Genomic DNA, 24,304 nt, shown 5'->3' with positions numbered 1-24,304 from the left:
AGGAGTAGCCAATCAGAAGAAAGGACAGGAGCTAAACTGGCTTATTGTAGAGCATGAGCTGAATGGTTGATAAGTAAGGGTTAGATTCATACAATTCTACTCCAGAAGAGTCCAAGAATAAAAAACATGGAGCTGACAATGAGGATAATGAGTCTACTTTTTTCCAATGGAAACAGATAGCAGGGCACATCTCAGAAGAGTCAAAACTGAGTCATTTAATATATAAATCAGAAGTCACATGTTTTTTAATATGAATGAGTGACCTACACAAAAGAAAACATTCACAAATACAATTCTTTTACTTTTTGAGCTCAGATGTGTAGTTTCACATGCAAAGCTGCATATGTAGCATTACATCCAGCCTAGAGCAACTACAATGCTCTGATCAAAAAGGCTACTGATATTCTTTTATGTCTTCTACAAAGCACATGCAGCAGGTTAGCACCTTAGAAACAGAGCAACAAAAACATGGACTTTTCATCCCAGGAAAAGATCTTCACTGTACACCACTTGGTTCCTTTTGTCCCGGTAGGAGCCTTTAGTGCTGTTCTGCACGGCTGTAAAGGAAAGATAGGGGTGACGGTTAATCCACGCTGTGCAGACACAAGCTGTTTGATCAGTGTCTAAACGCACAATACGAGTGCTGTATTTACCCAGTGAAGCCCACACAGATTTGCCAGTGGCAGCGTCCAGCATCGGCTGCTTCCTGGCGATGCTGACTTTGATGTGAACGTCTCCCACCGTGGTTCCATTCAACTGTGAAACAAAAAACAGCAAAGCCAGTTCAGCCCTTTGGTCTGCTGTGTAGAAGTAAACCAGGCGCCTGTAAAACTACAGCAAGTCTTTATCATTAAGTCATTATTGTGCTCTGATGAAGGCCACAAGGGCAAAGCGCCTGCGTGTTTGTGGACATACCAAAGAGTCATATTTACTTTTTCCCCCCTTTAAATTAATAATTGGATTTTTTTGGATGATTTCTTAGACTGAAGTTGCTCATTTTTGAAGCCAAGCAGTAATCAGTATTGAGACCACCCAGGTAGCTGGAAGATATACTGTCCTCCCTGAGCTGCTTGTATTCAACTGAATAAGATAACTGTCCTTTGAAGGAGTTTCCAAATTCTTTAATTGTTTTAACCACTGTCTGGGCCACAGTATGATAACGTTATGCCAACTCGAGGGATCATGCTGACCATGCACCTAATCAAAGAAGATGTAAAGTCTTATTGTGGTACAGCTTTGCCTGTATTGCAATTTAGACATTCACCAAATCAATACCTGAAAAAAACATAACAAAAAACAAACACAATAGACATAACAGCTGGGTGGCAGAAAGAAAGACAGCACCAACCTCAGCAACAGCCTGGTCTGCAGACTCCATCTTCTCAAAAGTGATAAATGCACAACTGCACAGAAGAACAAAACAGAAAAGGAAGAATAAATCATCGTCACACTATTTATATCACTGCATGAAAATGCAGGCAGAAATGACACTTATGAACACACAGTTTTGTTTAAAACCTTCTTACTTGCGTGGGTTGTCCATCGAGAGATCGATGATGTTTCCATGTTGAGAGAAAGCCGAGCGCAGGCTATCCTCGCCGAGCCCAGAGCCATAAACGTAAACGGTGTTCCCCTTTCGCACTCCTCTGCGCTCTGGGTACGAGTCTGACCCTGAGAGTGAAAAAAGCAGACAAGGACAAATCATAAACCAGCAATGTTTTTTTTAATGTAGCTTGTTTTGTCACAATTTTATTCTTCCATAAGTATTACAGAAAAATTAACTAAAAAAATAAGATAAAAATTACTGGAGAAGTATGGAAGCAGCACTGTGTACAGAATAAGTGACTTCATTGTATTAACATGTACTTTTTGGTCAACACGTTTCCACAAACTAATTCCACTTTATAACTGCCAATAATTGGATTTGTAGCAAAGCTGTTCCCACAAAGCTTTCTAGAAGTACACAAACCAGGGCTATTTTTGGATCTTTTAAGAATATCACAGTGGAAACCTCTTTAAGAGCATCAAATAACCACTTTGAAAAGAATGATGATCCAAAACACTGCAGCAAGAGCAGTGACAGGAATCCGAGAGAGATCATATTACTCTCCAGTTAGCTTCTCTTTACTTGCTCGAGAAAATGCAGACTAGATTAGTTTGTGCTCAGGTCTGGATCAGGTATTTTGAACAATCCCTCAGTTTTTAAAGCCCAAGGCTACTTGGGGACCTCCCACGATGAACTGAGCACCTACCCTCTCCTTAACTATTATATTAACACATCTTTTCTCTTCTTGTATCTTCCAACAGGTTTCTCTGACAGCATGTTCATAATATTTGGTTACTTTGGTTAGTGTTTCGTCTGTAAGGCAATCAGCCTTAAAATTTCTTAACCCCTAATTTGATTTTGACCTTTTGACACCTATCAATAAGATTAGAAATAAGCAGACTAGGTCAAGGATGAATTTGTAAACTCTTGACATAGTACATTACAAAAGATAAGCAAGCCTTGCCCAGCCACATCTAAATAATAATGGGTTGCATTTATATAGCGCTTTACGAGACCCTCAAAGTGCTTTACAATTCCACTATTCATTCACCCTCACATTCACACACTGGTGGAGGCGAGCTACAGTTGTAGCCACAGCTGCCCTGGGGCAGACTGACAGAAGCGAGGCTGCCATATCGCACCATCGCCCCCTCTGGCCATCACAGACAGAGCTGGAGATCAAACCGGCAACCTTCCAGTTACAAGATGAGCTTCCCAACCCCCTGAACCACAATCGCCCCATCTTTTTATTTCCCCATCTGATTTTTTTTCTGAAGATATGGAAATAAAAAATGCAAAGAGACAAACATTAGGTCTAAAGTTCACATAACAGAAAATGGTTACTTACGTCTGAAGGGTCCATCTCTCTCTCTTTCCCGGTCTCGATCCCTGTCTCGGCTTCGGTCTCTGTCTCGTTCCCGGTCCCGTTCCCTGTCTCTTTCCCTGCCTCGGTCTCGATCTCTGTCCCGTTCTCTGTCTCTCTCCCTTTCCCGTTCTCTATCCAGATCTCGGTCACGGTCCCGCTCGCGCTCTCTGTCTCTCTCCATGTCCCGGCTGGATGACATGCTGCCTCCTTCGTCCTCGTCCCGGTATCGGTCGCTTGAACTAACAAAGCTGCAGCAGAAAACAAAGAAACCAAGTCAGACCCACAGATACAGAATTTTGGCATATTAAACATGCTGTTCGTTATGGATTTGGAATTTACCTCTCATACAGAGACTTCCTGTGGGCTCTTTTTCCAGACTAGAAGAAACCAAAAAAATATGACAATATTAAATTTAACAGAAACAAAGTGGTAAAGCAATGCTTAATGTCCTGTATTATACCTCAGGCTGGTCTTCATCTGTCGAGACACTCCTTTGGAATGGTAAGAAAGCAGGAACTGAGCCTTTTTCGGGGTCCTGTGAGACATGAAGAGCAAAAATCAACCACATGTGAGGAGGAGAGTTTAATAATAATTTCACAACTGCTCGTAAATGCCAGAAATAAGAATTACAGGTCATGCAATGTATTTACTGACATCCCACCTTGAGCTTAATTTCCAGCATTCGAGACCTTTTAAATCCAGAGTTTTTATTCTCAGATTTAATAGCACTGATGGCCCCTGACTTGATGAGCATCTTTGCTTGTTCTGTTGCTGTTGCAGTGTCAACAACAGGCTGGTCTGACAGTGCTTTGACAAAGAAAAGAAACAGACAAAAAAAGTAAATAACAGTACAACCAGTGTTTAAAACAAGCCCCTCCAATGAACAATAATAAAAAATACACGTCTTAGATTAGATCAAATATTCTACTGGTGTTATGTTTAAATTTTACAGTAAAACCTATGAGTCCCATATATGACAAGTCAGATTTTTCCAGTTAGTTGCTGGTGCTTCAGATTATAATGTTGATGTTTACTTTTATTAAAGCCTTATTATAAGCAAGACCAGAGTGATTGAGTCAAAAAAAAATCCAGCGGTTAGCTGGATGCACTTACTCCGTTTCAAGCCACTCTGGTTTGTCTGGTTGGTTGAACTCTGCTTTTTCAAGGCAACCAGTGCCTTTTTCTGAACAGAGAGGTAAAAAATGTACATACAAAGCTTTATTTTAGTCTTCAGTATAGCTATTTTACATATTCACGTGTGTCTTCGATGTTGGAAGCGGGATGAAATGTTAAATCTCTGTACAGTGTAGCAAGGAGGAAGCTTATATTATGAATAAGGGATGGTTTCCTGTTTGGAATGTTCCACAATTTAGTACAGACCAAAAAGAGCATTGAGTTTCACCTTACATACCTTTTTCTTGAGTTTAGCATATTTCTTTTGTAAAGCCTCCTCTTCCTCCGTCAGCGAGCTCGGAAACACCACCATGATGGCAATCACTAAAATGCAGAAAACATGTTTTAATGAAAGAAGAAAAAAAAATACTATTTTAAGAGAGGTAAACAAAAAATAACGGATTCCCCTATTGATTTACCACCACCAGCTGGCCACAAGCTAATTAGCCAGAAACCACAACTCGACTTCTTTCAGATAAAATAAAAAAAACTGTTCACTCAATCCAGACAGGGTGTAAATCCGAAGTCTACCTCGATATCAAGATACCAGTGAAGTCCTACAGGAGCTATAAAATAAACAAATGTCCATTATTTGAATCTGTTTTAATCGCTTACCTGCTTCAAACAGTTGCAATGGCTAATAGGAAGAATAACGCCGGCGCGTAAATGTGACGTTGTTCTCTTTATGTTTTGTTTTTGTTTTGTTTTTGCAAAAAAGTTTATAATATTATTTTAAAAAGCACAGAAAACGATATTTCTGACTTATAAAACATTTTATCTTATAAAAGTCTTTGTAATATATTTTTAAAGAATTTTATGTCTTTGCGTTTCAGTCGAGCAGTTTTTTGCTAGCCACTTCCGCTTGTCAATTTTGGCAACTTCCGTGGCCACTGCAGCAACTACTTTGTGGCAACTTTTAGCTTTCGTTAACAACTGTGGGGGCATGGATAGACTAAGTACGTTGTGGGTTGTAATTTGTCAAGCCCGCTCCTTAAATAATTATAAATATCGAACTGTATTATGTTTGTTTTTGTTTAACTAGCTCCATTGATGTAGCTTATGGTGCTATGGCTAACAGAGTAGCTTCTTTCTGCACCCTCATAAAGCACAGATTTAATATTTAGCTAATCAGCAAGTGAGTGTGGTAATATCCGTTAAGCATTTACGGAATAAATACGACCAGATAAATGGTTAATTTAACCTGACAGTCTTTTTCTTCATCTTTTTAATACAGCCTGCGTGAATGTGTGCTTGCTCATCCATTCAGACTCTTTATGTTTCTCTGCAGATGTGCCCCCTCCGGGCCCCATGGATCTGCCCATGTCCCTGCTGGAGATGGGATGCTCTGGCAGGTTTGAGCTTATCACACACCCCGTGCCCGGCCAGCCTTTACCTCCACATAGCACGGTCAGTAAGGAGTAAGATACTGTTTACTCATACTATTTTAGCTAAGTTGTAGTCCAATAAATTGATTTGGTCTGTGATACAACCTAATGTAAAGGATTACGAATTCTTCAACTCAACGATAATGGCATGCTTCCGGGCTTGTGATTGGAAATCACTGATGCCGTTGCAGTGGAGCTTTTCAAGACTAAAGCCCTGTTCCCTTGTATTATGATTATGCACTGTGAGTGAAAACCTATGTGGACCTACTTTTTCCCCATTCTGAAATAAACAAGAGAGTAGATACAGAATCTATTATCTATACATGCATAGTCACAGTGTCAAAACTGTGCACTACAGTAGGCACACATTATTAGTACTGGATTGGACCCCCTTTTACTTTGAGAGCTGCCTCAGTTCTTTCATGGCATGAATTTGCAAGGGGTTGACCCAAAGACTTTAAAATATTTAATTTATTTGTTTCCTAATGAGAATTACTTTAGATACAAGAAATAAAATAAAAACAAAAACAAATAAAGCCAATCCTTGTACAATTGCTTTACCCATACATTTTTGTATTCAAGTCACCTAATCTAGCACATTTAGCTTCTTCAGAACTTATTCAAAGTGATGCTTATCAAAATTTCATATTATCTAAGTGACTTAACATTATGGTTTAGTTTCACCTGAGCTGATTGCCTATATTAAATAAGATTTGATTGTGTTTTATCTTTGGGGGATAGTTGATGGTGTTCATTTATAACTTATGTAAATATAGGGGAATTATTTGACTTGTTTTGTTTATGTGGCTCTTCGGGATATCTCTCTGATCTCTTTTTTTTTTCCATCCACAGCTCCCTCACGGGCTTCCTCCCACAAACCTGAACCTGGAGACAGAAGTAGAGAAACAGTTTTTAAGAGACCCTGCATGGCTTCCTATACACGACAAAGACTTTGCCTTCCAGAAGTTTCTCAAGTATTTATGTTTGTTATATTGCTAATTAAAAAAAACACTAATAGGCATATTTATTGATTTCACTAAATAATTAAGAGAGTTTCTTAAAATCATTGCTTCCTAAAATCTAACGTGTCTACGGGGGGAAAGTCAAATCTGATATTGTAATTATTGTTGGGTTAAAATCAACGTATGTTTAAAGATGTGATTTTTGTGTGTGTGTTGCTGTTCTCATCAGGGTGACCCAGAGGAAGGTTGACGTTGACTCCCTGCTCAACTGTTGTCCATCTCCGCTTCACTCGGGACTGTCTGTTGTCAGAGATCCGACGACAGGAATGCTGCTGGACTTCACTGAGGTAATGTGGCAATGTTTTCCTTATTAAAATAAAATCATTATTGTCAAATCATTATTGAACCTGACAAAGAGTATCTTATTGTTTATAAAAAGTGGTTTGCTGTTTCAGCTTTAAATATGTGTGGTCATTTTAAATATATGGTTCATTTTAATACTTGGATCAACTTCTTTTTTTTGCAGTCAGTGACTGCCTGGAGATGCCCTGGCGGGCCTTACTCTCTGAGAAGTTTAATTTGGCTTTTTCAGCCTAAAAATGGTCTCCTTCACATTCTTCGGCATCTCTTTAGGCTTTTTAGTGATCCAGTGAACAGCTACCAAATGCAAGCCCAACTCTTGGAATCAACCCCAGAGCTTTTCTCTTGTTTAATGTGTCATGGAAGAATGAAGGAACAGGCCTGACCTAGTCATAAAACTGCTTGTCAATCAATTATCCAGTTTCTTTTTAGCCTATGAAATTAGAGGACTGTGTATTAAATGGCTGTAATTCCTTAACAGTTAAAACTTTTGTTAAACCCCTTGAATTAAGCCAAGTTTGCTTTTCAATCAAATCTTGATTGTTTGATTTGAAATTCACTGTGGTTGTGTACAGCAACTGTGTCATTGTCCAAAACATATTTTTATACATATTTTTCAAGACTGATTTTATCCATTTTGGAAAAAAATAGATCTTTTAGATTTTAGGGCCACCTAGATTTAATTTAAAAAACAAACACAAAATTTCGACAGTCAAGTTGTCACTATTTTTCACTTCTGCTTTTATCTTCAGATCTGTTTGTTCATATTGAAGAGTCAGAGTCTAGCAGCAGGTTATCATTATGGTCCTGCGCATTATCACTGTAATCAAAGGTTGGCTTGATTCATTTCATTTTGGGTCTTTTGTTTTTTCCCCCACCTGTAGGTGTTACTGGAGAACACCGGTCTGTCTGCAAAGAACTCGCTGTCGTTGCAGCGCCAGCCTGGGCCTCCTTCTGAAAGCCTTCGAGGAAGCAACACCAACTACCCGTTCCTCCCCGGTGAGATTCTTTCATTCATTCAAAGCATTTTTTCTTAGTGATTTTTTGTATCTTTCTTTAGTTCAGATGTCGAAACCGAGGAGTTTTGTTATCTATTAATATTCTTGTTGTTATTGTCACAGGAGGAATGGAGGAACTGACGCTTGAACAAATCAAGAAGAAATCTGAGCTGGAGGAGGAAATCGACTTTGAGAGTGGTGATTTTTTTCCCCTCTTTTAAGCAGGATCAACGTAAAATAAAGTCAAACATATTTTATTATTTCACCTCTTAGAGTTTGAGTTTGTCATTACTCTTTTATAGATTTACTGAAGGTGGCCCCTGGACTGAAAGCTGGGATGGACTTTACTGACAAAGGTTAGAACTCAGACTGTCCCAACAAAAAAAGAAAATACTACATGGTCTAAAAATAGATGAATTAATGATTTTGTCTTTTTAAAATTGTATCCTGAAGATGCCAAAATAGCGAAGCCAGAGGTCAACCTCATGTCGCTCCTGTCTACCGTGGAAGGCATTAGTGGTTTGCAGCTTGAGGAGAAGGAGAAAGACAAAGAAAGTGAAGATGCCCCCAAACTACCAAGAACAAACAGTCTTGAAGACCTGGGCATCAAGGTACATCTTTTATTTCAGATATCTGGTAAAATGCTTTTCTTCAGATTATACTCCCTGAAATGAATGACTGTGAATGATAAATATTAGCGCAATATCTTTAAGTAAATATAGCAAACAGCTCGATTAAAAATGTGAAGGTTAATATGATGGGAGAAGTTTTACATGTGGTCAAATTCGCCTGTGTTGTGTATTGAGATGGTTCCCACCCAGCAAACACTCAGTGAAAAGGAAGTTTTGCCCGACATCTTAATGCTCAGGTTTGGTTCAAAGGTGAAAACTCAGATCTTGAACAAACATTGAAAAAAGAAAAGTGGTTGCCTGTTAGCCAACCAGTAGACCTGAACCCAGAACCTTCTTCCTCAAGGCAGCAGTACTACCAAACGTAACTTCTACCACAGTAACACTGTGCAACCCACAGTGAGACATAACACTTTTAGAGATGTCATTTACATGTAGATGCATGTAAAGGGCAAATATGTTTCTTGACCACAGTCATTATACAATCAAACGAATGTCGTATTTGCTTTTTTTAAAAACATGCTGCCTGATGTCACGTGGACGTCTGACAACCTTTAAACAAAGTTTTGATGTACAGGTCGGGTTTTTTATGCATTGAGCATAATTTAGTTCTCCACCAAAGGAGATTCACCTAAAATGTAACAGAGGTGCCATTTACTCAATTAACTTGAAATGGATTCAAACACATGGAGATCTGTTGAGTAACATACTCTTACATGTGTATCACCAACCCTCAAAAGCCTGTTTTAAACAAGAAGAAACCCTTAAGATTAATTCAAACACAGACCGTTTGAAAATGAATGAAAAATTTGAAATATGGGAAGCAAGTTTGGTATCAGGCATGAATGCGTTCTTTTATTCTTTCTTTGAATTGTTCCGAGTACAATGCAATGCAATTTTATTTATATAGCACATTTAAAACCAGGGGGTACACCAAAGTGCTTCACAGTAAGGAATAAACAGTAAAATGATTACACTGAACAGTAAGTCATTAAAACAATGTAAAATAGCAAAAACAAACAAAGCCATTAGTAAGTAGGGATAGGGAGAATTCATGGTAATCCAGAGAAATGAGTAACGATACAGCAATTAATGAGCGGTGACAATCAGCATGTCGGAAAAGCCAGGTTTTCAAAAGGACTGAATGGAGTCAGAGGCACGAATGATAGCAGGAAGAGTATTCCAGAGGTTTGGTGCTACTGAGGCAGAGGCGCGATCACCCCTAGTCTTCAGACGGTGCCTGGGCTGGGCCAGAAGTAACTGACTAGATGATTGTAAAGAACGGCTGGGAGTATAGAGACTGAGGAGGTCGGTGAGATAGTCAGGAGCACGGTTGTTTAGTACAGTATAATATTCCAACACTAGATTTACCTAACACTACTGCCTACCATCACATTTCTCTCCCTAGAAATTAATTTTAAAGACCATGACTGTCCAACTAGATTTAGCCCAGAGGCTAATGTACATGAGCATGTGGTGCTCAGTGAGTTGCAGTTCTTTGTTGTCATAAATGCAGAAAGAAAAGACGAGAGGTAAAATCTGGAAAAACACTGAGAACAAGTTTAGGGAAATTACTTTTCATCCTTCTCTCCTGCATTCATCCTTTAATTGTGGTGTTGATAAAGCTGTTTTCAGTATTTAGTTGAATTTAATTCAGTCTTTTTCCAGTGCAGAATTTGTAAAATAAATGCTGCTACTCGCGTAGCAGGAAACAGACAGACATTAAAATAAAAGGAAATTGATGTGGGTTAACTGTCGAGTGTTGCTAAATATCAACTGCTCTGAAGCTTTGTTTCCTTCTCCTCTGCCTGCAGGATGCTGCATCATCCTCGTCTCCTCCAGAGAAAGGAAAAGAAGAGAAATCAAAGCTAAAAGAGAACACAGAGGAAAACAAGAAATGGGCCATTCCTGTGAATATAACATCACCCTGCGATGACTTCTACAAACGCATCCCAAACCCAGCTTTCAAGGTTTGGGTTCAACATAACAAAAAATAAAATCCATTTGTTTTATTTTGATATTTTCACCTCTCTCTGTTGCTTCTCTGAACACGGCATGTGGTGAGCTGTTAAGTGAAAACCTTTTTCTTTTTTTCCTGTTTCTCTGCTGCAGTGGCCTTTTGAGCTCGATGTTTTCCAGAAGCAGGCCGTGCTGAGGCTGGAAGCTCACGACTCCGTGTTTGTGGCCGCGCACACGTCTGCTGGAAAAACAGTGGTGGCCGAGTACGCCATCGCTCTCTCACAGAAACACATGACGAGGTGTGTATTTGTGCACAGCTCACAAGTGAGCTAAACCCTTTTTTAGTACAAGCTGTAAGACAGAGGTTGTTCTTGTCTTCAAGGCTGGAAAAGAAGCAAGAAACTCTAATGACACAAGACAGCTGTGACTCACAGCTCACATAGTTGTCTCCCGAAGGTGGTTTGATCCCCAGCTCCACATGTCACATCATTGGGCCAGATACTGAACCCCAAATTGCTCCTGATGAAAGTTTTACATATGTAAAACATGTGCTTCATAGGAATAAAAAAGCACTATATAAATACTTTTTAAATACGAATACAAATGAATACGTTACAAAACCACTGATATCTCTACACCAGGAAGAAAGAAGACAAGATGAACTTAATTCATGTACTTAAAATGAAAGTACATAAATCCCCAGTAAAGAATGGAAAAAGCTGGAAATGCTCTGCTACGACATTTTAAATTATAATATACAATAATAATATATAAATAAAATAATAATAAATATCAAATGATGCCATGCTGCAGTATTATTTGGCCTGTTCACTGCTATACTTAATCACAGTGAGAAAAATCTTTAAAAAGGGGTTGTTTATAGTGCTAAACACAAACATTAAAACAGTACTTTTAATCATACCGACGATTCACTTGAGATTCACGATTCACGATGTCACCTGAGCCACTGCTGACCTTTGACTCCTGATCATGTAGCTTTGAGGACAGTAAACAAACACAGACAGATTAAAGTGAGATAACTAAATCATAAAATAAATAGTAAAAAGTTATTTTTAATATTTTAATAGCAGGAGTCTCTCCATTAGGTAATGATAGAGTGGTTATATTATGTTATGTGTTATGTTATATCATGGCTAAGTTTCTTATTTAAGGTTTACTTCAAACTGTTCTGTGGCAGATGTATAACATAACTTAGATTCAAATAAATAAATATTACACCCCAGAATAAAAGCAGCTTTTGTTGGCACTTTCACAGTCTTTGTTATTCTGACACAACCACTGGGTGGCACAAAAGTCAAATACTTTGTGTTTCCAAACATTTACACTGTTTTCCTTCCTATCCAATGGATGGATGATACTTGGTGACTTATATTTATCGACTGGTGTTTGTTTTTTATTTTTTCTATACTTAAAGAGTATGCAGGAATCGATACATTTAACATATGTAACCCTTTAATCTGAAGACTGTTACTGCTTGTTGTTATCATCTGTTACCTGACAGTGAGGCAAGTAACAGGTTTTGTATAACAGGTAAACAGCTGTTTAGTGTTGTGGTCGAACATAAAGTTTTTAATGTCATTATTTTGTTCTTGTTTGGCATTATTAGACTTCACAGTCTGTAGTCTTCTATATATAAATATATATATTTAATACATAATTAGACCTATAACATCCAGATTAAAGTGTTTTTTCTTTGCAGAGGTTTATTAGAGGTTTATTTTCCTCTCTCTCTCTTTCTTGTGTTTTTAAAGGACCATCTACACATCTCCTATCAAGGCTCTGTCCAATCAGAAGTTCAGAGACTTTAAAAACACATTTGGGGACGTTGGACTCCTTACGGGCGACGTCCAGCTCAGTCCTGAGTCGTCCTGCCTCATCATGACCACTGAGATCCTCAGGTGCTCGGACTGTTTGTTGTAAATATTAGAAGCAACGTATTCAGTAGAGTAAACTTTCTAGATTGCTCCGTCCTCTCCTCCTCTCCTCTCTCAGGTCTATGCTTTACAACGGTTCAGAGGTCATCAGGGACTTGGAGTGGGTGATCTTCGATGAGGTTCACTACATCAACGACGCTGAGGTCAGGGAGCGCTCCCACGGATTCATTTTTTTCCAGCTGATTTTCGAGGTTAATTGACTTCCCTCTCGTGTTTGCTTTCCTCAGAGAGGGGTTGTGTGGGAGGAGGTTCTGATTATGCTTCCCGATCACGTCAGTATCATTCTCCTCAGCGCCACAGTGCCAAACGCTCTGGAGTTCAGTGAGTGGATCGGGTAGGTGCACCACGCTGACAGCAGCCACTGAGCATTAGAGAGCTAATTGTGGAGTGGTGACAGTGGCTGCAGTCGGTAATTCTCCTTTAGAAATCTGCTCTCGCACAAAACTATTCAAAGCAAGACTTCAGCTTCTGCCATTAATTGCATTTCTCTGTCTCGCCCTTATTATTGTTTTTTTACCCCAGCCGTATTAAGAAGAGGCACATTTACGTGATCAGCACACTAAAGAGACCCGTGCCCTTGGAGCATTATCTGTACACGGGGAACAGCACCAAGACTCAGAAAGAGATGTTCCTGCTGGTGGATGCTACAGGAAACTTCCTCACTAAAGGGTACAGCTTCGTCGTGTGGTGCTTCCCTAGTTAATAATTTCTTGAAGTTGTCTCTCAAAGAGGAAGTTGTGTTTCTTGTTCAGATACTACACAGCCGTCGATGCTAAGAAGGAGCGCACCAGCAAACATGCTCAGTCATTTGGCACAAAAAACACCTCTCAAAACACCACCGCTAGTCAGGTAATTCTCTTTTGTCACTATTTTGAATTTTGATTTCTCTCCAAGTCATCCTCTTATTTCCTGTTTTCATCCATCTCCCTATTTTTTTATTTTTTATTATTTGCTTCACCCCACAGGACCGATCAGTGTGGCTCACCCTGCTGCACTTCCTGTCCCAGCGGCAGCAGACCCCGGTGGTTGCGTTCACCTTCTCTCGAACACGCTGTGACGAGAACGCCCGCTCGCTGGACTCCATGGACCTAACCACCTCCATAGAGAAGGCGGAAATTCACTCTTTCTTCCAGAAAAGTCTCACTCGCCTCCGAGGAGGAGACCGGCAGCTGCCTCAGGTAACGAGCAGTCAGCAGGGGCCCTGCTTTTCCTCTCCCCCAGACTGTTAATACAGGCTGCTTTCTGAATTGTGATGAATGATAATTTCTTCTTTTATATGAGTATTTAATAATCATCTGGAACAAAAAGCTCCCCTAGGTACAATATATTCATCATAATAATAAAGGCATATAAAAAGATTTGCTATTTTGGTGTGCAGTTTCACTGCAGCATATGCACAGACGTGGTTAGTTTACATACACTCAACATGGACGTGAAAGAATATGCATAATTAATTTATTTCCGTAAATACAAGACATTTTAATTTGAAAATGACTGAATCTTTGTGCTTTTTAGGATTTTAGACTTTTCTTAAACAGCGGCTTAATTTGCAGCACACTTAAACTGACTTCCAGACAAAGATTTATGGTGTTTTGCCCACAATAGAACATGTTAATGTAACATTAAACTTGTCATTGGGGTCTTCTTTTAGATCTTGCTCATGAGAGACCTGTTGAAGAGAGGAATCGCAGTCCATCACAGCGGGATCCTGCCAATCCTGAAGGAGGTCATTGAGATGCTTTTTTCCAGAGGCCTCGTAAAGGTGAGCGTGACTGGATGTTGAAACAAAGCTATGATGCTAATGTGGCTTGGACCACAGCTGTGTTTGAAATCATGCTTGCTTGCTCAACAACTTTTGAAAATATTGGTGCAACACACACTACAGGATGTTATTGAGATTATTGTGGCAGAGGGAGCAATGCACCACACTTAATACATAAGTATTAATAGTCTCATGGGGGTGCAGATGTTAATCTGTGGTGTAACCACCTGCGCTAATATCGTCAGTAACGCTGCTGTGAGGAAAAAACTAAAGTTATGCACAATTAGCAAATCAGAGAATTCTGTGAAAACAAATATGGTGGTAGAAAAATATCTTTCCGTATCTTAATATCAAGTGCGTCTTTTTCTTGGAATTTGTTTTCTCAAGCAAATCTGTGATGATCAGGTGGGGAAGTATTTGATGGAAATGACTTGGAATTTCTCTGTAATAGCTGTGGTCAGAAAAGCGGATGATGGTGAGTGAGCCTGCAGGCTGAATCTTGGATGAGATGTAGCTACAGGGCTTGTTTTCTCTTTGGAAGAATGAGATCAGAGGAAAAAGAGACAATTTTGTGCTGCAACCCCACCTATTTGCTACACTCACCTTCATTTGCAAATAAAAATAGCTCTACCAGCTGTCTGCATCTTCCCTTCCTCTCGCAGGTGCTGTTTGCCACCGAGACCTTTGCGATGGGAGTGAACATGCCCGCCAGGACCGTGGTGTTCGACAGCATCAGGAAACATGATGGAACCGGCTTCCGAAATCTGCTGCCAGGTTTGATACTCTCCATCTCAGCCGCCATCACTAATGCTCGCTAGTCCTTGAGGATAAATTGTAGCTGAGGGAAAAACAAGCATTTTGAGACCTGTGCTCATGCCATGAACCATATTTTTAGGTGAGTATATTCAGATGGCGGGCAGAGCGGGCCGGAGAGGTTTGGACGCCACGGGCACTGTGATCATTCTGTGTAAAGCCGGCGTTCACGAGATGGCGGATCTGCACGTCATGATGCTGGTGAGGGACGCAGCAGGGTTTCATTTCATAACATCTACCTGTCGCGTGGGTTTATACATCGTTCCACTCAAGTCTCTCGGTACCCATCTCTCCACATCTAAAGCAAAGCTGCACCACTTGTTTATTTTGGCTGTGATTCAAGGAAGGTGTTGCACGCTCCGTTATTCATTTAACATTTAATTACACAGTTGAGTGGGCTATTTTAACACAGTCTCCCTCTGTGCCAGTTTGAAAAGCACTGCTTTGGGTTCAGTGTGGAACTGAAACACAAATTGTGTTTTTTATCCTTTTTTCTTTCATGGATGCTTTACTTTCTTTTGTAAATGTAGAAAGCCAGAGCCTCCTCTTCTACAGATGGTGCAAAATTAAATATGCTGTGGTCTTTTTCACAATATTTCTGGACTTTCGAGGCTGATAATAATTTTTGAGATGTACAGTGCTGTGAAAAAGTATTTTCCCCCTTCCTATATTTCTTGGTTTGTTAGTTTCTTTTTTGCATATGTTTCATATCATTAAACAAATCCTAATATTAGGCTAAGATAACCCAAGTAAATACAAAATCTGCTGGGGTGAGATCAGGCATACGCTGGGTGGTGTGGCTGGAAGTAATTACAAAGTGTTACGCTTTAAAAAAGAAATCAGTGGCGTCAGTAGATGAATTGGAATCAGAGCAGTTTTGGTTTTTTAGCTTTAGAAAATGGTTTGCATCCCATTTCTGTGCTGACTCTTCTTCCTGTGTGTCTCCCTCAGGGTAAGCCCACCCTTCTCCAGTCCCAGTTCAGACTGACTTACACCATGATCCTCAACCTGCTGCGAGTCGAAGCCCTCCGTGTGACCGACATGATGAGGAGGAGCTTCTCTGAAAGCCACAGAGATACTCAGGTAACATTTACAGCTTCATTGAGTTGTTGCTCTGTAACATTTTTCCTGTCTAAGAGCAGCTGAGAAATGTCTCTTTTTCATCTTGTCTTGCTGCTGCTGCTGCAGACCCACGAGAAGAGGATCAGCCAGCTGAAGCAGATGTTGTCCGCTATGCCCTCCGTGGACACAGAGGGCCAGCTCTCTGACCTGTTGCCTTACTACCACACGGTCACCGAGCTGAAGAAAACCACAGAAGCAGTCCAGGTACACTCGCACATATTCAGAATCACGATTACATTCATACAGCTTTAATCAGCTGCTTGTTTACCTTTATCATTTCCTCCCCGTCTCAATCTCAGCACGCTATTCTGGAGTCTGTGAATGGGCTCAAGGCTCTCTCAGTGGGTCGAGTCATTGTGGTTAACAACAAACAGCATCTCAACGCCTTAGGAGTGATCCTACAGGTAGGTGTATATTCAGTGTGACACCCAACCACAGCTATGCTGTGACACCAGGACTATTTGGGGTCATATTACCTGTTTCAGAGCAGATACTACTTGTGGATGAAGACGGTTTTGTGTGACTGTGGATCCATGAGCAATCAGACACTTACCTAATTGTGCTGTGCAAAAGATAAAAACCTAAAGAGGGGCTAAATCTTACATAGGATTTATTTCATAAAGAAAAGAATAGCTTATTTGTGTAGAATTATGTAACAGTGGCAATTAACAAGTGAAATAAATAATCAGATTTTGTATAAAAATGCAAACTAGGATTAAAAAATGGCTGATTATTGAGCGAAAAGTGAAAGTTGCTAGTTTGATGCATGTTTCAGTGTCGTTAATTCCTCCAGTGAGATGAATACACAGAAGGTAAACAATAACCTAAAATCATCCTGTTTCTAATTCTTTGCTCACACAAATAAAATTTAAAAAATTGGTACCAAAGACGTTGTTTTGCCTAAAAAAAATAAATAAAACAAAGCTATTAATCAGGTTCTTCAGCTCTGTTGTTTTTTTTCTAATGAAGTTTGTGTTATTTATAGGTTGCTTTGGTGCTTAGATGTTCAAAGTCAGTACATTACTTTTGTTTTATCTGCTCAAATTAAGGCTGAGGGTCTGTTCTTTGAAATACCCGTGTTTTTGTGAACCATGTGCGGACCGTATCCTATGTGCTGAGTTTGCTCTCTGTTGACAGTGGCTACTGCCTATTAGATCAACTCTGGGCTAAAGTGGAGGAATTAGTTGATGAACATCGTGGCAAAAGGAAAATGGGAAAATGTTACGGACAGTGAGACAATCAGAAAGTGATACAGAGTCACAAAGAAGAATTTTTCTTAAATAATATTGTCGGCGATGTTGAGCTGTTTAACAAGTCTCCATCTGAGCTCTGTGCCCAGTCTCTGGTCTCACTGGAGAGACAGGTGACATAAAAGCTGAACGGGTCACCAGTAAAAGAGGAAATACATCCAGACGCTCATTCTCAGCAGAGGGTGGTGTAGAGTTTCTGCATCACCCAACCTGCATGTGTTCGGATTGCCACTGATCTCCCTCATGTGTGAACAGTGTACAGTGTCCTTTCTCCCGTATCGTCCTCTGACTTTTCTCTGTGCGTCAGGTGTCCAGTGGCTCTGTGAACCGCACCTTCACAGCCCTCATCATCTGTGAGAAGGGCAACGAGGAAGGAAAAGGCAACGACAACGCCGCTCTGCCTCACCTCCACAACACGTCTCTCTTCATACCTGAAGGTGAGGAGGTGGGGTTAGCTGCAGATGCTAGCCAGCTCTGTGTGATCGCTTTCACGAACCACTTTTCAATTATTTGATGTAATTAATTTCCTGTTTTGCCTTTAACGTTCATCAGGCCCCTGCAGCCACACGGTGCAGAAGTTGAAGCTTCAGGACATCTCAGCCATCACGGTGAAAACCCTCAAAGTGATTCCAGAAAGGATCATCGATAATTACAACAAGAGGCAACAGCCACGATTCAAGTATGCATTTGTTGTCTTTTCTGTGATTTAAGAACTTTATTTTTCTAATGAGGATCCTATTTCAGAGTAAAATAGATGGTAAAGTGGGGTTTGCATTATAGCAGGGCACCCTTGTGACCTCTCAGGACCTCGCTGACCAATAGATGACAGCATCACACAGCTGTTGCAGATTTATTTGGTGCACATCCATGATGTGAGTCTTGCGTTCCACCACATCCCAAAGGTGCTCTGTTAGATTGAGATCTGGTGACTGTGGAGGCCATTTGAGTAGAGCGGACTCATGCTCATGTTGTAGAAACTAGTTTGAGATGATCTGAGCTTTGTTAAACAGCGTGTTATACTGGCATCAGAAGATGGGTCATAAGGGATCACCATGATCAGCAACAATGTTTAGTTGGTGCTAAGAAGCCAAAAATGTGCCAAGAAAATATCTCTCACATGCTTTCATGTTATATACCCCAAATTCTGACCCGACTATGTGAATGTTGCAGGAAGAATCAAGACTCATTATACCAGGCAACATTTTTCCTGGTTGAATTGTAACCTCAGTTTGTCACCTGCTCCAAGGTTTTAATAAGTTGCCCATTCATAGGTGCTCTTCTGCATACTTTGGTTGTAGTTAGTGGTTATTTTAGTTACTGTTGCCTTTCTATCCACCTACAGATGGTTGTGTGGGAAAATCCTGGGAGACCAGCAGTTCTGAAATACTTCAACCAACAACCATGTCACGTTCAAAATCACTTTAATCACATTTCTTCCTCATTCTGATGCTTAGTTTGAACTTCAGCAGGTTGTCTACATACCTAATTCCACTGGATGTCTGCCATGTGATTGGCTGATTAAATGTTGACATGTAATTTGTAGCTGAATAGGTGTACCTAATGAAGTAGCAGGTGAAAATATATACATTTGTCTGATTCTGTTGCTGGTTGTGCTTCATAATTACATATCTTTATTGATTTTCTTTTGTATTTTCTTTTATTTTTAGCTGGTTTTTACTGTGTTTTTTGTTCTCTTATGAAAGTGACAGTACAGATATTGACAGGGTTTACAGGGAGAAATGAAAAGGGCCTCATCACTCTACCAGATGGATTACCACCTTTTCTTTTTTGTCACTGCTATAGTTTTAAAATATCTGTTCTTTTTTGTTGTTGTTGTTGTTGTCATTTTCTTGCATTTCTCAGATCAGTCTACACTGTCAAGCTAAAAATCTTCATCACTTCCCTTTGTCCTTTAGGTTTGACCCTCCTGGTCAAGCCATCTCCACGGCGACACAGGAGCTGCTTCGATTGGCAGAGGCTAACCCCGGCGGCATAGCAACCCTTGACCCCGTCAATGACCTCCAGCTGAAGAGCGTTGATGTGGTGGAGGCCAACATGAGGCTCCGTGTGCTGCAAGACAGCCTCAGAGATTTCAACTGCATCCACTCACCCATGTTCGCAGAGAAGGTGTGTGTCTGTGTGTATGCGTGTGCGCGCAACAGTTTTTAAAATATGCTGCAATGAGAAAAGTGTCTCAGCCCGAGTGTTTGCTCATAAAGAAAGAAAATCACATTTATTTTGTGCAGCAGTTACACATCTATGCAGCTAATTAACATCCTTACATAAGACCGGCCCCCCTCTTTTATAGCGTCTCTCGTTTCTCCCTTCTCACAACAACGCCAGTTTCTTTTTATCCTTCCAATTTTTCCCCCCTCTTCTAATTTCACAATAATAACATCAAACTCAAAAACCAGATCTCTGCTTCTGTGCCGTCTCTCCTGTCTTCCTGGCAGCTTCATTGGGGAGATAAGATGCAAGAATCTGAGCTGACTGCTTCTATAATTACCCATATAGGCTCATAGCTGCAGCTCATCACTGTCTCACAGGCACAGCGTGTTATTTGAGCCACCAATACACACACACACACACACACTCTCTCTCTCGTTACTCTGCAAGATAACAAGCTCTTACTTGCAGTATCAGTGTCTCCTGTTATCACTGCACATTCACACTTCCTTATGTCTTTATTCAACCTTGTGGGTAATAAAAATTGGCGGTGCGGAGATCGTCCTCAGTGGTTCAAAGCTGCGTTAGCTAAAGATGCGTTAATGAGAGTACAGAAGTTTTTTTATTTTCTTCTTCTCTGTTGAATTCACTGGATTTAGGCCAAGTTCTGCTGTTTCATTTCTCAAATTGAGTATCCTGTGTGTCTGTGTGTGTCAGTTTGCTCGGATTAAGGAGAGGATGAGCCTGCAGGAAGAGCTGGACCAGCTCCTCTTCCTTGTGTCGGACCAGTCTCTGACTCTGCTGCCAGAATACCACCAGAGGATCAAGGTTTGGATGAGAGTCTTTATCCTGACGTGTTTCTGTCCGTTGGCAGAAAAATGAATCACCGGCTATTTTTATAAGTCAGTCATTTACTGAGTAAAAAAAAAAAAGTGTAAAGACTTCTCGGTTGCTTCTCAGATTGGAATATTTTCCTCTTCGTCATCTTCCTGTGTGATCGTAGGTCTATGAATTCTTGAATTTATAATACCTTTAGACATAAAAAAGTTCCCATCACAATTTCCCAAAAGTCAGAGTTTGCTTAAATGAGGTTTTTGATAATCTCAATAATTCCCAAGACATCAGAAGTTTGCTACATTGTCCTCGATTTGAGTCCAGATGGGATCTGTGCTGCGTTTGTCTTTCTCTGCTGATTATGTCTCTAATAAAAGCATCAAAATAGGTGAAAAAATTTAAAAATATTTAATTTAGAGACAAAGAAAGGAGCTAATATTTAAAAATTACCTTATGCTAACAGTGATGCTAACAAGCTGTTTATTTTTGCCATTATAGAATTTAGTATTAACATGCATATGTTTGCTATTCAGCACTTAAAGCAGACTCTACCCGCTGTGCTGTTTACATTTCACAAGAGAAGCAAAATTCATCCTCCAGGTGGCGCTTGAGGAAAATAATTCTTTAAAAGTGACAAAGATTCACGGCCTCATCACAGAATCATTCTTTATTTATCCCAACAGTTGAATCAATAAATCAAAGTACAAATGTTATACAATGCTCCTTTGGCTCCACAGGTGGAATCGAACCAGCACATCTGGAATCGAACCAGCCACTTGCTTGCCAAAGAAATGTGGGACAGCCCTAAGTATTATATATTAAAGAGCTGGTATGAGGCAGTAAACGAGCTCAAAGCGTTCAGCTGCACGTTCAGTAATGGTGCAGAAGGTGGTCATTCATTATCACACTCGGCCATTTGCATGAGCTCTTTGTCAGGTGATGGAGGATCCAGTCATCCTTATCAGGACATTGAACCAATAAGGAACTCCCTCAGGCTCCCTTTGCAGTAAAATGTCTGGGATTGCACCACCTTTCAGTCACAGCTAGTGCAATCCCTCCACATTTCTTCTTACTCCTCAAATTTCTTATCAGTGAGATTTTTCAGTCTGGACTCAAGTTGTTGAATGCTTGACATTTTTTATCTGCTAGCATAGTTTCCCAGGTTTTAGTAGTACTTTTTCCTTCAAAACTCAGAGGTTTATTTTCCTCGCCGGCCTCCCTCAGGTCCTTCAGTCCCTCCAGTACATCGACAGCGGCGGGGCAGTGCAGCTGAAAGGCCGCGTAGCCTGTCAGATCAGCAGCCACGAGCTGCTGCTGACGGAGCTTCTGTTCGAGAACGTCCTGAGCCCGCTGGCGCCCGAGGAGAGCGCCGCCCTGCTGTCCTGTCTGGTCTTCACTCAGAACACCCAGGTGGAGCCGCACATCACCAATACGCTGCAGGAGGTGAGGAGGCAGAGGAGTTTTTTTTCCTTGTGACTCACTCACACACAAACACTCACGTCACGTGACACTGTGCACATTTGATGAACAACGTCCCGCAGGAAAGACAGCGAGGGCACGTCACCTGACTCACCCCAGTCACTCCCTCACTTTTAAATCACTTGCCGAGTCTTTTGCTTAAACACGAAGGAGCTTTATGGCAGCCTGAATTAGTGATGACTTAAGTAGCAGTGCAGACACTGGAAGAGCAGAAGTACAGCGACGCGGTTTGTAAAGCAGGTTCATAATGTCTACACTGAGAGGCGGGAGAGCGAGTTACTTGTACCTACATGATCAAATCCGGCCACCAGCTGAACTCAGCATCCCGATCTTGTCCTTTTTCTCTACCAGGGCATCGAGCAGGTGAAGTTGGTGGCTCAGCGCATCGGAGAGCTGCAGCGGGAGTGTGGGATACCGCAGACGGCTGAGGAGTTTGTAGGCCAGTTCAAGTTTGGCCTCACAGAGGTGGTTTACTGCTGGGCCAGGGGAATGGTGAGGTTTAACACTTTGTTGGGCTTTATTTGACCCCAGTCACACATTTTGGTGAGAGGAAGTGTGTCTAAGAATGTGTGGGAATGACTTCACTGAGAACAGAGGAAGTAAAAGCAGTTTTCAGTCTGCTGGGGCTCTCGGAGCAGAGGTGAGCGTGATCCTCTTAAATCCACCTAACAAGTCATCGGGTCACAGATGTGCTTTTCCTCTGCTGAGACAAGAAAGTGTAACGCATATTAATATTAATCCACCAGCTCTGCCTACCTGATGAGCACATTTAGCCCCAAACAAGGAGGGAAGAATCCAGATTAAGACAACACTCAGTGCCAGATGACAGAGATTACACTTTAATCCCTGCTGTTACTGGGACTGGTGATATTTATAAGATTATTTATTTATTTTTAACCCTTTAAAGCAAAAAGGAATAAAAAAAAAAATACTATCATTTGTTCCTATTACATCAACATTCCAGTCTTCAACCTGTCATTGACACCTGGATTTGGCCTCTTTCTTCCATTTTTCTCAACACTGTTCCTCCTGAAGTCTTATCATATGACTCAGTTTCATAACTGCCATTCATCTTGCGTTGGTGGATCCAGTTTTTGTCATTTCTTTGTGATGGATTTCTTACAGGCTGCTAACAAGATTTTAAACAAATACATGACCCAGTAATTTGGCAGTTACCAAATTAATACACTCCCTGAAATCTACAGTCCCAGGTTAGAGCCAAAAGACATTTACATTTACTCCAACATGGCTGTTTGCAGATTCAGACTTGCTTTTAATTCTGGGTGTTGACAATAAGTGTTATCAAATCTTACAGAATTAACTGTTGTCTTCTCAACATACGCAACCTCAGAAATATTCTTACACAACCCCCCCCCCCCCATTTCTGGTTACATGTAGCATTTCCTCTCCATCAGTTGTTGCTATAATGTAGATACTACTCTATTTCTTTGAAATGTTGACTCCACTTTTGTCCTCTGAGCTTTACTTCTTTACTCAGAAAAACCCAAGATGATTTCTTCTTATATGAAAATTGTTTTAAACTTTTTTTTCTGATCTGCAGAGCGGTTAAACAGCATCACTGGTTTATTTTTGCAGGTCTTTGTACTTGCCAAAGGAAAAGTAAAGCTCAAAAACAAGCCCGATCATTCAGTTGCAAACAAGGACAAAGATTAGAAGACAAGTAGTGTGATTACTCAAACTGCATGTTGTGAACAATCATGAGAATTTAAACACTAACTTCTCAGTTTTGGCTTCAGGTATCAGGATTTGTGGTTCTTAAAAAGCTATTTGTTTTTTTAAAGCTGCCTGCAAATCTAATCACGTTTTTATTCATCACATGCAATTTAATGTTACAAAATATAATGAGTTTATCACTTTATGTCACCCCAGACAGAGTATCCTGGAGTACCAGAATGTTACCATAGAAACTGTCTCCTTTCTTTACTTTATGAATGGATAAACTTAAGATGTGATTCGTGCTGTTAAAGTTTCCTCTTCATCGCTCACCACCTCCTCTGTCCCGTCCCAGCCCTTCGCAGAGATCGCCCAGCTCACGGACGTCCAGGAGGGCACGGTGGTCCGCTGCATCCAACGCCTGGACGAGGTGCTGAAGGAGGTGAGGCAGGCCGCCCGCATCGTGGGAGACTCCGTCCTGGGGAGCAAGATGGAGAAGGCCTCCTTGGCCATCCGCAGGGACATTGTCTTCACTGCCTCCCTGTACACCCACTGAAAGGTGGCAGGAGGGGGGAGGTGTGCCTGAAGCCAAGTGCTTTCTTTGAGGTGGAGGGGTGAGGGCAATGGAGATGTACAGGGAGGAGATAATTGAGGCAAGAGTGTCTTCACATGTTTGGAGCTGAATGTGCCTACAAAACATGTCGATGTTTACATATAAATTCTTAGCAGGATGGAGGGACTTGTTTTAATCAAACAGACCAAAGTACAGACTGTGAGGTGGGGGTTGGGGGCTGCATTGTAATTTATTGTACAGTAATAAAAAAAAAAAAATCTCTATTCAAAGCTTGCCTTTGTTTGTTTGTTTGCATGG

The 24,304-nt window shown here is 40.7% G+C and overlaps 2 protein-coding genes and 1 long non-coding RNA gene across 3 annotated transcripts; 1 reads left to right on the top strand and 2 right to left on the bottom strand.

Annotated features, from left to right (window-relative positions):
- Positions 1-191: 191 nt before the first annotated feature.
- On the bottom strand, positions 192-4,804 carry nelfe (negative elongation factor complex member E). Its single transcript, XM_084919249.1, has 11 exons — positions 4,701-4,804; positions 4,324-4,409; positions 4,026-4,095; positions 3,574-3,719; positions 3,373-3,447; positions 3,252-3,289; positions 2,895-3,160; positions 1,527-1,671; positions 1,349-1,403; positions 654-756; positions 192-557 (listed from the first exon to the last, which is right to left on the bottom strand). Exons 2-11 carry the CDS (start codon positions 4,396-4,398, stop codon positions 478-480), a joined length of 1,053 nt encoding a protein of 350 aa, XP_084775375.1. The 5' UTR covers positions 4,399-4,409; positions 4,701-4,804; the 3' UTR covers positions 192-477.
- A 145-nt stretch (positions 4,805-4,949) lies between these two features.
- Positions 4,950-24,278, top strand: skic2 (SKI2 subunit of superkiller complex). Its single transcript, XM_084918829.1, has 29 exons — positions 4,950-5,041; positions 5,374-5,492; positions 6,323-6,444; positions 6,662-6,779; positions 7,677-7,791; positions 7,914-7,988; positions 8,093-8,146; positions 8,244-8,401; positions 10,234-10,389; positions 10,532-10,677; positions 12,151-12,297; positions 12,392-12,476; positions 12,561-12,667; positions 12,856-13,002; positions 13,086-13,182; positions 13,299-13,511; positions 13,985-14,095; positions 14,758-14,869; positions 14,991-15,109; positions 15,860-15,991; positions 16,097-16,234; positions 16,330-16,434; positions 17,588-17,717; positions 17,833-17,959; positions 19,197-19,407; positions 20,164-20,274; positions 21,505-21,723; positions 22,111-22,251; positions 23,789-24,278. Exons 1-29 carry the CDS (start codon positions 5,029-5,031, stop codon positions 23,987-23,989), a joined length of 3,729 nt encoding a protein of 1,242 aa, XP_084774955.1. The 5' UTR covers positions 4,950-5,028; the 3' UTR covers positions 23,990-24,278.
- On the bottom strand, positions 20,935-23,846 carry LOC146363211 (uncharacterized). Its single transcript, XR_014799188.1, has 2 exons — positions 23,767-23,846; positions 20,935-22,462 (listed from the first exon to the last, which is right to left on the bottom strand). It is a non-coding gene; the product is annotated as an uncharacterized LOC146363211 (long non-coding RNA).
- Positions 24,279-24,304: the final 26 nt, after the last annotated feature.

Source organism: Perissodus microlepis, chromosome 22 (assembly GCF_051167445.1).
Source record: "Perissodus microlepis isolate ML-2025 ecotype Zambia chromosome 22, ASM5116744v1, whole genome shotgun sequence".
NCBI lineage: Eukaryota > Metazoa > Chordata > Actinopteri > Cichliformes > Cichlidae > Perissodus > Perissodus microlepis.
The sequence above is the reverse complement of the archived record's forward strand: the minus strand, read 5'-3'. Positions and strand labels throughout refer to the sequence as shown.

Bases quoted from the DNA above. Each gene is read 5' to 3' on its own strand.
- skic2 (XM_084918829.1), top strand. The intron at 12,668-12,855 runs GTAGGTGCACCA...TTTTTACCCCAG, and splicing joins GAGTTCAGTGAGTGGATCGG to CCGTATTAAGAAGAGGCACA. The intron at 17,718-17,832 runs GTGAGGAGGTGG...AACGTTCATCAG, and splicing joins GTCTCTCTTCATACCTGAAG to GCCCCTGCAGCCACACGGTG.
- nelfe (XM_084919249.1), bottom strand. From the start codon at position 4,398: ATGGTGGTGTTTCCGAGCTCGCTGACGGAGGAAGAGGAGGCTTTACAA. The intron at 3,720-4,025 runs GTAAGTGCATCC...TCTTTGTCAAAG, and splicing joins CCAGAGTGGCTTGAAACGGA to CACTGTCAGACCAGCCTGTT. The intron at 3,290-3,372 runs GTATAATACAGG...GGTTTCTTCTAG, and splicing joins CAGATGAAGACCAGCCTGAG to TCTGGAAAAAGAGCCCACAG.